Source organism: Vulpes vulpes, unplaced genomic scaffold (assembly GCF_048418805.1).
Source record: "Vulpes vulpes isolate BD-2025 unplaced genomic scaffold, VulVul3 u000000674, whole genome shotgun sequence".
NCBI classification, from domain to species: Eukaryota; Metazoa; Chordata; class Mammalia; order Carnivora; family Canidae; genus Vulpes; species Vulpes vulpes.
The window spans coordinates 255081-269275 of record NW_027325812.1 but is presented as its reverse complement, the minus strand read 5'-3'; the positions used below and the strand labels follow the sequence as shown (position 1 = coordinate 269275).

At 45.3% G+C, this 14195-nt stretch overlaps 2 protein-coding genes and 2 non-coding genes across 5 annotated transcripts in view; all 4 read left to right on the top strand.

The window, feature by feature from the left end:
• Positions 1-5007: 5007 nt before the first annotated feature.
• Positions 5008-11622, top strand: ATP5F1B (ATP synthase F1 subunit beta). Its single transcript, XM_026001921.2, has 10 exons — positions 5008-5212; positions 5676-5858; positions 6096-6270; positions 7274-7395; positions 7656-7840; positions 8357-8515; positions 8625-8747; positions 9424-9636; positions 10170-10371; positions 11372-11622. Exons 1-10 carry the CDS (start codon positions 5089-5091, stop codon positions 11467-11469), a joined length of 1584 nt encoding a protein of 527 aa, XP_025857706.1. The 5' UTR covers positions 5008-5088; the 3' UTR covers positions 11470-11622.
• Positions 5925-6000, top strand: LOC112922423 (small nucleolar RNA SNORD59). The gene has a single exon (XR_003235434.1). It is a non-coding gene; the product is annotated as a small nucleolar RNA SNORD59 (small nucleolar RNA).
• Positions 7480-7550, top strand: LOC112922422 (small nucleolar RNA SNORD59). Its single transcript, XR_003235433.1, has one exon. It is a non-coding gene; the product is annotated as a small nucleolar RNA SNORD59 (small nucleolar RNA).
• A 1292-nt stretch (positions 11623-12914) lies between the features above and the next one.
• BAZ2A (bromodomain adjacent to zinc finger domain 2A) overlaps positions 12915-14195 on the top strand; it is a 35303-nt gene continuing 34022 nt past the window's right edge. The window contains exon 1 of one of the 2 annotated variants that reach the window (XM_026001920.2): positions 12915-13450. The gene's annotated coding sequence lies outside the window, so the exon portion shown is untranslated. The remainder of the gene's footprint in view (positions 13451-14195) is intronic. The other variant, XM_026001919.2, reaches the window with a different exon arrangement.

The window sequence follows — 14195 nt, the reverse complement described above, 5'->3', positions numbered from 1 at the left end:
GGAGGGCAGAGGAGGCCAGTGATACGTTTTTAAGACATCTTAAGCTTGACAATGACTGTTTTAGATCTAAAATGCAGATTCTGAATCAGTTGGCACTGCAGATATATCAGCTCTGTCCACTGTGACTTTCTGACAAAGGAAATGTTCTATATCTTTGTCTGATAGAGTAATTACTAGTCACATAGTTACTGAGAATCTGACATGTGGCTAGTATCACTGACAATTTTAATTTTTCTAAATTTAAATAACTCCCTATGGCTAGTGTTTTATCATAATGGCTAAGTGTTGACTTAGGTGATTCTCATGCAGATTGTTCTGACCCATTCACTGAAACAATTTATTAATCAAATTCTTACCTAATGCTATGGGGACATCCAATCATAAACTAGAAGCTACAAATGAAAAGTTAATCTGACATTAAAAATTAACATAGGTCAGAGCACCTGGCTGGCCCAGTTGGTAGAGCATAGGACTCCTGATCTCAGGGTTGTAAGTTTGAGCCTCATGGTAGAGATTACTTAATATCTTCAAAAAATATGTCAAAAAATGGGTGGCTCAGTTAAGTATCCAATTCTTGAACTCAGGGTCACAAGTTAAAGCCCAGGGCTGGGCTCCATGCTGGATGTGGAGCCTACTTAAAAAAAAAAAAAAAAAATGCTATCAGGGGACGCCTGGGTGGCTCAAGTGGTTGAATGACTGCCTTCTGCTCAGGGCATGATCCCTGGATCCAGGATCAAGTCGCATCAGGCTCCCTAAGAGGAGCCTGCTTCTCCCTCTGCCTATGTCTCTGCCTCTGTGTGTGTGTGTGTGTCTCTCGTGAATAAATAAATCTTAAAAAAGCTATTAGGTTAAAGGATAAGTGATGTACTAAAAAAATATATATATAAAAGCATTTAACAAAAAGCATTTGAAGAGCACTTAAGGGCAGCCCCAGTGGCGCAGCGGTTTGGCGCCGCCTGTAGCCTGGGGTGTGATCCTGGAGACCTGGGATCGAGTCCCACATCGGGCTCCCTGTGTGGAGCCTGCTTCTCCCTCTGTCTGTGTCTCTGCCCCTCTCTCTGTGTCTATGAATAAAAAAGTAAAATCTTTCTAAAAAAAAAAAAAATGAAGAGCACTTAATCAGGCAGCCCCTGTGGCACTGCGGTCTAGCGCTGCCTGCAGCCCGGGGTGTGATCCTGGAGACCCGAGATCAAGTCCCATGTCGGGCTCCGTGCATAGAGCCTTCTTCTCCCTCTGCCTGTGTCTCTGCCCCCACCCCCATGAATAAATCTAAAAAAAAAAAAAGCCAGATTAGGTCTTTGTGGTTCCTATTGTCCCATGAAAAGTAGCTTGTATTTCACATAAAATAGGTACCTTGGGCTATCTGGGAATCAAGAAACATGAAATAGGACCAAAACATATCAGAACTCTAAAATAGATGACACTATTTGTTCAGAAAGGTCTATCTCATTTCAAGCTAATCAAATTTATTTTCTTTTTTTTTTAATTTTTTATTTATTTATGATATGCCCAGAGAGAGAGAGACAGAGAGAGAGAGAGAGAGAGAGGCAGAGACACAGGCAGAGGGAGAAGCAGGCTCCATGCAGGGAGCCCGATGTGGGATTAGATCCCGGGTCTCCAGGATCGCGCCCTGGGCCAAAGGCAGGCGCCAAACCGCTGCACCACCGAGGGATCCCCTCAAATTTATTTTCGTATTATTTACAAATATAGCAGATTCACTAATTTCAGAACAAGATATAAAGTTGCTATGGGCCATCATCAAGAGCAAAAATAAGTTAACGAAATTGAGCATAATGGAGGAATAGTTCATCTACCTTAATAACATTGAAAGTATTTAGCATTGGAATTTGAGATGTTTAATGATAACCCAATGTCCAAGAAAAAGTTAAATTACTTGGTAATCTGCTAAGAGAAATGTATGATGCATTTCAAAGGGTAATGAGCTGTAATCTGGAAATTTATGAAAATCTTTGACACCTGGGTTTAGTGAAGTGTCACTATAAATGTTGGTTCATAATATTTTGGCCAAGACCAAAGTTGGTGATACAAAACCAAAGGATCTTTTAAAATTATTTTTAAGGATTTTATTTAATTATTCATTAGAGACACACAGAGAGGCAGGCGCCACGCAGGGAGCCCAATGCAGGACTCGATCCCAGGTCTCCAGAATCACATCCTGAGCCGAAGGGAGACGCTTAACAGCTAAGCCACCCAGGCATCCCAAAACCAAAGATCTTAACACTAAGTCAATAGTAAGTAAAAATACTAGCTAACACAGATACAGTGCTGATTATGTGCCAGAACTGTTCTAAATACTTTTTTCATTATTAATCTTAAGTCTCAAAAGAACCCTATGAGATTATTCCCATTTTATTATCTCTTTTATAGGTGAAGAAAGTGATGTTCAGAGAATTTAACTCTCCCAATGACATCTAGTAAAGAGCAGAAACAAGATTTTAACCTAGTCTGGCTCCAGTGTGGGATATCATGGCTTAGCTACAGAAACTTCAACTCTTAATAGTTGAGGCCATAACATATAGGGACCTATTAACTGGGATGCTGCCCAGAATAATGGAAAGAGCATGGATCATAAATCAAAAATGTGTATCATGTCTTAAGATGCAGCCCACTCAAATTATCTTTGGATCCCCCACCTTTACCATGGAATGAATTCCTAGTTGGTTCTTTTCAGCCCTTATTTTATAGAATATTTGTGATTGATGCTATTGACCACTTTCTCAACATTCTCTTTCCTGATTTTTAAAAATATTTATTTATTTGTTTGTTTATTTATTTATTTATTTATTACAGAACATCAAGGGGGTGCAAGGAGAGAGAGAGACAGACAGACACTGACTCTCCAGCAGACTCCCTGCTGAGCTCAGAGCCTGACCAGGGCTCAGGTCTCAAGACCTTGAGATCAGGTCCTAAGCTGAAATCAAGAGTCAGACACCCAACAACTGCACCACCCAGGTGCTCCCCCTTTATTTTCTTTTTTTAAAGATTGATTCATTTTATTTTAAGATTTTATTTATTCAAAAAAAATATTTTATTTATTCATGAGAGACACAGAGAGGCAGAGACACACAGGCAGAGGGAGAAGCAGGTTCCCTGCGGGGAGCCCGACATGGGACTCCATCCTGGGTCTCCAGAATCACACCCTGGGCTGAAGGTGGCGCTAAACCGTTGAGCCACCCGGGACTGATTTATTTCATTTTAGAGAAAGAGTGAGCTAGAGCACGGGGAGGGGCAGAGAGAGGAGTGAGAATCCAGAAGCGGACTTCCTGGCTGAGCACCAATCCTGATCAGGGTCTTGATCCTAGAACCCTGAAATCATGATCTGAGCTGAAATCAAGTCAGCTGCTTAACCAATTGAACCATCCAGGTACCCCTCCCCCTGATTCTTCACATTATGGTCCTTGGTGTTATTCCTCTGCTGCTTTCTTTGTTGTTTAATTTTTCTTTCTTTTTTTTTTTTTTTTTTTGAAGATTTTTAAAATTTATTTATTCATGAGAGACACACACACACAGAGGCAGAGACACAGGCAGAGGGAGAAGCAGGCTCCATGCTGGGAGCCCAATGTGGGACCGGATCCGCGTACACCAGGATCATGCCCTGAGCTGAAGGCAGATGCTCAACCGCTGAATCACCCAGGTGTCCCTGATTTTTCTTACCTGCTCCATACATGTTGCTGTTTTCTTGGGTTCTTTGCCTCTTATTAGGCAAGATTACCATAAGCACCCCAAAATTAACATTCTCTTCCTGTTTTCTCCTTTAATTCTTTGATAGCTCTCTCTACATGCCAAACAGGAGACTTTCTCACAATCATGCAGAAAGATGAAAGTATGGGAGCTGGTGGGACAAAATCTGGGGAGCTAACACCACGATAAACTCTATATGGCCACGCTTATTCTAATAGATAAAGGGTCTCTCCAACCTGCCAAAATCAATACTACAGAAAAGAATGCCCTGGGTTTTCTGATTTTCCTAACTCAAGGAACATTTCCACACACTTACCTCAGCCCTGTCTTCACTTCCATCCAAAGCCCTTAGAGCGGGCTCCTGCTAATCTTTTTACTACTGTTTCTCTTTTTTCCTTATTTCCAACCTTCCTCACCTGCAGTTTAAAAAAAAGAACATAGTTTCACGCAAACATGTGCTTGGAATAGTCTACTTTACCCTGGAATTTCTACTTGGTTTCACAAGTATATTCATCTCCTCCACTTTGAGACAATTCCATTGCATCTCTAGGTGGCCCAAATTCATCCCTTCCTTCTTCCTGTACCTACTTTACCCTGCACTAGTCGTTTCTGCATCGTTTTCTGTTTAAAAGGTTGGTCCTGGGGCACTCGGGTGGCTCAGTCCATAGACCATCTGACTCCTGATCTCAGGGTGGTGAGTTCAAGCCCCACATAGAGCGTAGAGCCTATTTAAAAAATAATAATAAAGGCAGGTCCTAAGTCTTAATTTTACCTTTATCTCCTCAATTTCTGGCACACACACACACACACACATCTGTTAAATGACCGGGTTACACTAGTTTCTTTCATTGTACAGTACTAAGTGTCCGGATTCCTGACCTCCTGAACTACTTGGAAGCTTCCAATTCCACTGCTGCAAAAGAAGAACCGTGCTTTGAGTCTAGAGAAGGCTCCTGAGTTCCCCAAGGTCACCGTCAGGGTGACCCGCCCCGCAGACCGTCGCCTCGCTCAAGGTCCCAGCTAACGTGAGAGCCCAAGGACAGCCAAAGACAGCCCGCGTGCTTCACGACAGGAACTCGGCCCCGCTCGGAACGTAGTTCCGCCAAGAACGCTCTCTAACTGGCATCTTTGTTATCCAATTATGTCTCGAGGCTCCGAGGGTGGACCTAACCTGATATTGTCCAATGAAAACAAGGAATTCAGATTGGCACCGATTTTGACCAATGGTTGAAAAGATCGGATATTATTGACCTATAGGAGCAGCACTGAGAGTGATGTTCAGCAAATTCATCCAATGGCCGTGCTTACTGCAGAGTAGGCCCCGCCCTAACGGGGGAGTCGGCGGCCCGCACCGCTGCGGCGCTCAGTCTCCACCCGGGCTCCGCCATGTTGGGTTTTGTGGGTCGAGTGGCTGCAACCTCGGCCTCCGGGGCCTTGCGGGGACTCGGCCCCTCGCCGCTACCCCAAGTCCAGGTCTTGCTGCGGGCCAGCCCGGCAGCGCTCCAGTCCGGTGAGTGTCTTCCTCTGAGAGCCGGGTTCGCTTCTGCCGCCCCATGACCTTGAGCCGCAGGCCGCTTGTCACTGGGGCCTGAGGCATTTCTGGTGACCGAAGGACGTCCCGGCCGGCGCCCTGCCCTTTAACCGCGGGCGAACAAGAATAGGTCGCCTGTGGGAGCCTTCTTCGATATAATTCGCCTCATTTTGGGAAAGGGCTCTCTGTGACGGCGAAGTGCGGGCAGGTGCCTTGACCTTCCCTTGGACGGGGTCACGGAGACCGCGAATAATGGAGTTTTGTGCATGGGAAGATTGTGCAGGCGCCTTCTTGGTTCCTGCGCGGCCCTCCCTCCGGACTTGTCTTAATTGAAAGCAAGAGGAGGCCGGTCTTGGGCCGAATTTGCCGGTTCATGTGACCATTAACTGCCCTCACCCCAATTTCTTCCAACATTTTTTTTTTTTTTTTTTTTGTCTGTTAGCCAGAGACTATGCCACCCAAACATCTCCTTCGCCGAAGGCAGGCGCTGCCACCGGGCGCATCGTGGCGGTCATTGGTGCAGTGGTGGATGTCCAGTTTGATGAAGGACTACCACCCATCCTAAATGCCCTGGAAGTGCAAGGCAGGGAGACCAGGCTGGTTTTGGAGGTGGCCCAGCATTTGGGTAAGTAGAATTTCTTAGGAATTGTAAAGAACTTGCTGAGTCCCAAGTACCCCCCAAATCGGTCCTCCTTCAATGACGATTATATCAAAATGACTTTCGTTCTTCTGAGTTTGCTGAAGCCACATTTCAGGTACTGAGAAGGAGTCTTGGTTGCTGTAGGTCTTTCATGCCAGCTGAACATTAAATACCAAGACTGCTTGTCCTTCTGTATAACCTTGCAATATCTTCAACTAACAGGTGAAAGCACAGTGAGGACTATTGCCATGGATGGCACGGAAGGCTTGGTTAGAGGCCAGAAAGTCCTGGATTCTGGTGCACCAATCAAAATTCCTGTTGGTCCTGAGACCTTGGGCAGAATCATGAACGTCATTGGAGAACCTATTGATGAGAGAGGTCCCATCAAAACCAAACAGTAAATATCCCTCTTGTTGCATTTACATGCAAAGGGACTACTTTTTTTTTTTTTTTTTTAAGTAAGCTCTATACCAGAATTCACCTGCTCTACTGACTGAGCTGCCCAGGCACCCCTCTGTAGTTTTGTATATGAAGGCAACACCTTGTAGTGTAGCAAAATGTTCCTGCAGAGACTGCTTAAAATGCTGATATATTGTTTGTTTGTTTTTAAAGACTATATTTATTCATGAGAAACACAGAGAGAGAGGCAGAGACCTAGGCAGAGGGAGAAGCAGACTCCTCACAGGGAGCCTGATGTGGGACTGGATCCCAGGACCCCGGGATCACGCCCTGAGCCAAAGGCAGACGGTCAACCACTGAGCCACCCAGGTGTCCCTGATGTATTGTTATCAAAATCGTAGATATAGTTTCTTAAGAAAATTAAGGATGCAAAAGTTCTGATTGTAAAAAACAAAACAAAAAAACCCTGCTGCTTAGGACTCAAGTTGATTATGTGAGTTTTAATTCCAATGGCTGGGATGCCTGGATGGCTCAGCAGTTGAGTGTCTGCCTTCAGCCTGGGTAGCGATTCCTGGATCCTGGGATCGAGTTCCGCATCAGGCTCCCCACAGGGAACCTGCTTCTCCCTCTGCCTGTGTCTCCACTTCTCCCTGTCTTTCCTGAATGAATAAATAAAATATTTTAAAAAATCATAATAATACCAATGGCTGAGGTTGTGGGGTTTCCAGAATTGGTGGGTCTTTGTATTTCCTATTGACGCATGAAGAAGTGCTGTTAGGTTAGGGCTTAGCAAAAGGAAAATCTTTTTGACTGTTAAAGTTGTTAGGGATTGCGATTCTGGTTTCCTGAGATAATGGAAATGGAATCCCCTTTATTGCAGAATGTTAGGCGAGGTGCCCGATGCCAGCTTGTGTGGAGTGTTGTATAAGAGATGAGAATTGAGAGAAAACTTTCAACAAGATGAATAAAAAGACACTGATCCTCTCTACCTACCTCTACAGATTTGCAGCTATTCATGCTGAAGCCCCTGAGTTTGTGGAAATGAGTGTTGAGCAGGAAATTCTGGTAACTGGTATCAAGGTTGTGGATCTGCTGGCTCCCTATGCCAAGGGTGGCAAAATTGGTAAGTTATTTGTAGTACATATTTTCCAAACCTAATGTGGGAAGAAAAATCCTGCAGTGTAATAAGTAGGTACTAAGATCTATCCCTCACTGATGAGTAGCTTCTGACTTTCGTTCTTCTGAGTTTGCTGAAGCCAGATGCCATTCCTGAGAAGGGAAAAGATAGAAAACTAGTGTAATTTTTTTTTCTATTTTTTTTCTAAGTTTGCTTATTTGGGAACACACAACGCTTAAATATTACTTCTTTTCAATCTCTTCCAGGGCTGTTTGGTGGTGCTGGAGTTGGCAAGACAGTACTGATCATGGAGTTAATCAACAATGTCGCTAAAGCCCATGGTGGTTATTCTGTGTTTGCTGGTGTTGGTGAGAGGACCCGTGAAGGCAATGACTTATACCATGAAATGATTGAGTCTGGTGTTATCAACTTAAAAGATGCTACCTCCAAGGTAAGTAGTGACCTGGTTTATGTCCACGTAATAATAGTGCCAGGAAACCATTTTAGCTGACTGTATTACTTGCTGAAGCCGTGTGTTACGTTTTCATTTTAGTGTCCCAGGGGCTACAAAAATTTCTGTGTTTTTCCTGCAGCTTGTAATACACTAAAGTATATTTTCTTTCTTCATTGACATTACGTTTCCAAACTTTGTTTTTAGTAGATAGTCCCATCATTTAAAAGTTAATTTTGGGAGTTGGAGATACTTCTGTGTCTCCAATTAACCCTGTTTTGTGCCTTTCTTCGTTTTATTTCCTTCCTATTTCAGGAGTTTTGCCTTAATGCTATAAGAAACTATCTTTGTGTTATTTTGAGCCGCATCTCTAAAAGGGAAAAGAAATTTGCAAACCAAAATCTTGACGCTTTTTGAGAAGGAGGGTTTTTTGGTAGTTTCTCCGATTTGGAGACCTTGGGTATACGGCTTCCATATTCCCCTGCCAGGTTTTCTGATTGTGTATGATTACTCCAGGTAGCGCTGGTGTACGGTCAAATGAATGAACCGCCTGGCGCTCGCGCCCGGGTGGCTCTGACTGGACTGACTGTTGCCGAATACTTCAGAGACCAAGAGGGTCAAGATGTACTGCTCTTTATTGATAACATTTTCCGCTTCACCCAGGCTGGCTCTGAGGTAAGAAGCCTCGAAAGAACCTATTTCCTGGACTTTTCTATGGAATGGTGCAGATGAGGCTAAAGATGTAGACACCTAATACCTTTGTTCTTTTTCTTTCTTTTTTTAGGTGTCTGCTTTATTGGGCAGGATCCCTTCTGCTGTGGGCTATCAGCCTACCTTGGCAACTGATATGGGTACCATGCAGGAAAGAATCACCACCACCAAGAAGGGATCTATTACCTCTGTACAGGTAAGAACAATGAAATGGTTGAAGGTCTAATTTGTATAGAGGTATATACAGGAAAGTGTACAGCCTAGTTGCTTATGTCTCAAGGTTTTGACCAGGTTAATGAGCTCCCCAAAATAATGTATAAAATTCTATGTGTGCATGTTAGAGACCCTAGAAGGTTAAGAAATGCTCATTTGAAGTAGTTGAAGACATGTGAATGTGGATCACAAAGTAGTGGTTTCTAGAAAGCCTTAGGAGTTTGGAGCTGCATGGAAACCGCATTAATCATGTACTGCACTAATGTGCCACACTACACATCTGCAGATATAGATGATGTGTGTATGTGTATATATACACACATAGCAAAATTACTTTGTCTAAACTGTTGTGACTTTCAGTGAACCTAGTGAACTGCTGTAGTCATGCAGGATTTTTTGTTTTTAACTGAAATTGTGGGTATCAATAAAATAGAATTAAAATGGGGGATGAAAAACAAAAGGAATGACAATGAATTCTTTGAGCACAGCTTGGAGGGACCAGATCATCTATATGCTCACTCAGCAGGTATTAGGGATGATAAGGCTATTTTTGAGGTTGAGTCTTGAATGCTAAAAGATGATGGGAGGTCAAAAAAGGGTGGCTTAAATCAAATTACTTGGTTTCCTGCTGCTCCTCATGGGGTCTTGACTCACTATAGGCTATCTATGTGCCTGCTGATGATTTGACTGACCCTGCCCCTGCAACTACTTTTGCCCATTTGGATGCTACCACTGTGCTGTCCCGTGCTATTGCTGAGTTGGGCATCTATCCAGCAGTGGATCCTCTGGATTCTACTTCTCGAATCATGGATCCCAACATTGTTGGAAATGAGCATTATGATGTTGCTCGTGGGGTACAAAAGATTCTGCAGGTGAGTAATGCAGGTGAGATCAGTGGCCATAAAGTCATACGGTGGGTTTTTGGGGACAATATTAATAGCAAATCTTTCCTGGTGACCTGTGTGATTTTCTTTGGAGCAAGGAAAGATGAAACTACCACTTTCTATTAGTGTGAAGGAGAACTCTTGGGTTTCCAGGTACTTAGGTTTGGAATCCGTTTTCTAATGGCACCAGACTAGAGGGGAGGATAAGACCTTGATCTTAGCTGAGGGCCCTCAGGATCCCAAGTATGTAACTTCACCACTACTAATTTGTTTACTTTGTGAGGTAAGGTGCTAAAATGCTTTGTACAAAGCGCTGGGTACAAGGTGGTATTAACCCTTAGGTTTTTGTCCAAATTTGAAAGAATGAATATTGGGGTGCTTGGCTGGTTCAGTCAGTAGAGCATCCAACTCTTGATATATGGGTTGTGAGTTTAAGCCCCACTTTGGGCATGGAGCCTACTTAAAAAAAAGAAAAATATTTTGTGTAAGTATTTATTCAGGCCTTTCTTGTTTTCTCATAGGACTACAAATCTCTCCAGGACATCATTGCCATCCTGGGTATGGATGAACTTTCTGAGGAAGACAAGTTGACTGTGTCCCGTGCACGGAAAATACAGCGTTTCTTGTCTCAGCCATTCCAGGTAGCTGAGGTTTTCACAGGTCATATGGGGAAGCTGGTACCTCTGAAGGAGACCATCAAAGGATTTCAGCAGATTTTGGCAGGTGAGATTACGTGTATAAAGCTGAACATAAAATGGCAGAGAAACTGAAATCTCTTGAATGCTCACTGTGCTATATTTCCATTCCAGCAATCATCGAGCAGTACATAAGTATATTGTGTCTAGTCACGTAATTTTAAAAAATAAACTATTTCCTATCAGTGTTCTTTGGAAATACTCTGTATTTACTTCTGAGAGTGAACTTGTAGGGATCCCTGGGTGGCGCAGCGGTTTAGCGCCTGCCTTTGGCCCAGGGCGCGATCCTGGAGATCCAGGATCAAATCCCACGTCAGGCTCCCGGTGCATGGAGCCTGCTTCTCCCTCTGCCTGTGTCTCTGCCTCTCTCTCTCTCACTGTGTGCCTATCATAAATAAATAAAAATTAAAAAAAAAAATAAAAAAGAGAGAGTGAACTTGTATTACTTGGTTGTTGTCATTTAACATTTACTGAGTGTTTTCAGACCTAGCTATTCTAAGTGAATTACAGGTCCTTGTAAGGAAGGCGTGATTACCGTGTTTTTACAAATGAGGAATCTTTTTTTTTTTTTTTTTAATTTTTATTTATTTATGATAGTCACACACAGAGAGCAAGAGGCAGAGACACAGGCAGAGGGAGAAGCAGGTTCCATGCACCGGGAGCCCGACGTGGGATTCGATCCCGGGTCTCCAGGATCGCGCCCTGGGCCAAAGGCAGGCGCCAAACCACTGCGCCACCCAGGGATCCCACAAATGAGGAATCTTAACGCACAGAATATAAAATAACTGGTCCTGATATCCAGCTGAAGTAAAGAGTAAGAATTTGAATCCAGGTTATATGGCCAGGACCATTTGTTCTTAATCCATACTGTATTATGTCTTACAAGTTATTTGTGACAGAAGTGTGTTAAAAGATTTCTTGGATGACACAAATTCATCACATTCTGACTGGTGGCCCCCAAGTGGTGAAGTATGTATACACTGCAAAAAGTTGCCACTTCTCACCAGTGGATTTTTTTTTCCATATAGGTGAATATGACCATCTTCCAGAACAGGCCTTCTATATGGTGGGACCCATTGAAGAAGCTGTGGCAAAAGCTGACAAGCTGGCTGAAGAGCATTCATGAGGAGGTCCTTTTGGCAAACTAAGCACTGATCATCCTCGGTGCTGTGCTTCTTGCCCCTAATCTAAGAAAAATCTGTTTGCTCTGTAGGCCACATGAAAGCCTGTGTTCTGTCTGAAGAGTATTTAAAGTTTCCAATAAAATGTACATCCCTCAGAAGTGGTCTATTTTTCTTTGTCCTGACACCACCACCAACACTAAGTTTTAGAGTGGCTGTAAGAAATACTACAAAGTACTGTCTTGATGGACAACTGCCGGTCTTATGAGGGGTTCCCTGCAGATGTGATCTCAAAAGTAGGGCCTCCGCTTTGGCCCTTTATTTGGCAAAGCAAATCAATTGTTTGCCTTGAATATACTTTATAGTTTATTCCTGCTTGATTAAAAAGCAACAGGGAAAAAACAAACAAACAAAAAAAAAGCAACAGGGATATTTTTAAGAAGAGCATATGGAGGGGCGATGGGTCTACAGAATGCAATACTAAGACAAAGCAGGGATCAATCAGTGAATTGAAGGAATCCAACTTTTTGTAAAGGATGCTTCTGAAGGATTAAAAACCTGCAAAACTCAAGTCAAGCCCGCCACCACCACCGCCCCCCCCCAGGTCTACCTAAGGTTGCTTGCTTTCTCCTTGCCCACCTTTTTTCAGGAAGTTGTTGACTATTGCCTGATTTATATTTTGGGCAAGCCTAGAGTTGCGTGTGATCCCTTGAGGCAGTGCATGGTATAAAATAACCATGAGGCCTGTCCTGATTCCTAAAATCCTTAAGGAAAGTTGGGGAGACTTTATCTGTTACAGGGCATGGCAATTTCCGGGTTTGTGGGGTTGGCCTTCTAAACTAAATAATGGAATTAGGTTATTTCCGCTTCATTTTAGCCACTAAAATGGCAGGTCAGGAGCACTCCAAAGTACACCTATTTCAGTGTGAACTAAGTGCCTAATCCCAGCCCAGTGAGTGTGCTTTCCTGAACTAGGGCCCATCTCCTGCTGCCCTCTGGTGGTAGGCCGGGAGATTGCAAGAACTCTGATCTCACCATTTTGAAATCCATAAAGGCCATTTGCTGGGATGTGGTTCTTAGCTAATGACTGTTTACAAACCAGCTGGGGCTTTTGTCCTGAGGAGGAGCCTGCATCTATAGGCTCCACCCCTGAGGCTTTCAAGCTGGATCGAAGCAGGGCGGGGACAAACTGAGATCCCAATTCAGAGGCCCCTGAGGGCTGAAGGTTGGGGAGGGGCCTTGGGAGAGATGCCAGGGGTGGAGTAGGGGCCTGTAAGTTAACTCCCATCTGCCTATGACGTCCGTGGCACTAGTCTCTCCTGTGTCATGATCTGGACAGAAGGTGGAGCCCCTGAGCCGACTGTGCCAGGTCTTTTGCTCCCAGAAAAGCCTGGATTTGGGGAAATGCTGAGTTATGGGGGTGGGGGCACTTCCTCTAGATCCTGACTCCAGTGGGTAAGAAGATGGTGCAGGAAGGCCCCAAGATATGGGGGCTTTGTTTTCCCATGTTACCCAGATGCAGACCCGGGAACTGATCCTTAAGGTCGTTTGTATCCCTCCATCCCCTCCCCCACACGTTTACGTGTCTCAGCATTCATCGAGAACCTTCTCCCTCTCACTAGCTGCAACTGTTTATTTCCTTCCCCCTTTACCACTCTTCCACCACGCCTCTGGAGTGTCAACACAGATCTAACCTTCCTCCATATTTCTCCTGGTTCTGCCCTGTCCTAGCCTCCTCCTCCCTCTCCACCCAGAGAAAGCCCCGCCCTTCCCTCCTCCCTCCCCACCCCAGTCTGTCACACAGGGACATCACCCTACAGCAGTTCAGGCTGTGGTTCGCAGGAAGCATACATTGGCTTTTTGATTCGTGCTAGTTCCCAGCTCACAGTTTAGGAGGATCTAACACCAGCCTTCACGTGAAGGGGGAACCAAGGACAGTGAGGAGCTGGGTGGTCCCAGCTTTGGAGCCCTGCCAGCTGGACATGGGTAAGTATGAGGACCAGCCCCCGGGGAAGGCCTGAAGGATGCCTACCTCCCTCCCTGGCTGACTCAGCAGGGGTGGGGCCTAACCTTTGCTCTTTTGGGGGGTGAAGGAGGGGAAACCGGGCTACAGGGGCGCAGGACTCAGGCGGTGAGTCTGCGGACCAAGGGATCAGGAGCACTGACAAGCTCGGGTTCCCAGGAAGAGTCTGAGACTGCACCTTAAGTGGGGCTCTCCCCGACCTCCCCGTACCCCCGACGCCCCAGCCCCCTGCTCCTCCCCATTTGAGCTGAGATTCAAGGAATACTTGACAGTATGCACTGCTGGCCTCCCCCCAAAAAGTAAAGCCCACTTTTGGTAGCGTTGGAGGATTTTTAAGGTGCCTCTCCTCCCCTCATTTTCTCCCAGGCCTTTTAAGTCCCGTCGTCTCTCCTCCCCCACCCTGACCCACCACCAGGTGGGGGCTGCACTGAGCAGCTGCTTCCTGTTGCCCCAGAGGTTGCTGCAAGGGTGGTGGTGGTTGGGTGAAAACTGAAATAGAGCCGGTTCTCACGGTCCCACAGCGGTCCCACCAGGGCTGCCACTGGCGGCCCCCCAGCGCCAGCCCCCAACACCCCGCGAGAGGCAGGCTTGAGGTTGAAGGGCCCAGGAGGTCCTGGCCCTCGTGGCTTCCTGAGTCCAGAGGCGTGTAGGGTCGGGTCGCGCTGGGGAAGGAGGCCGGGGGCCCCCCCAGCTGAGGGCACGGGCCGC

Excerpts from the sequence above, each read along its gene's own strand:
- ATP5F1B (XM_026001921.2), top strand. The coding sequence starts at position 5,089 with ATGTTGGGTTTTGTGGGTCGAGTGGCTGCAACCTCGGCCTCCGGGGCC. Across the intron at positions 7,396-7,655 it reads TGCCAAGGGTGGCAAAATTG|GGCTGTTTGGTGGTGCTGGA; the intron begins GTAAGTTATTTG and ends AATCTCTTCCAG. Across the intron at positions 8,748-9,423 it reads GATCTATTACCTCTGTACAG|GCTATCTATGTGCCTGCTGA; the intron begins GTAAGAACAATG and ends GACTCACTATAG.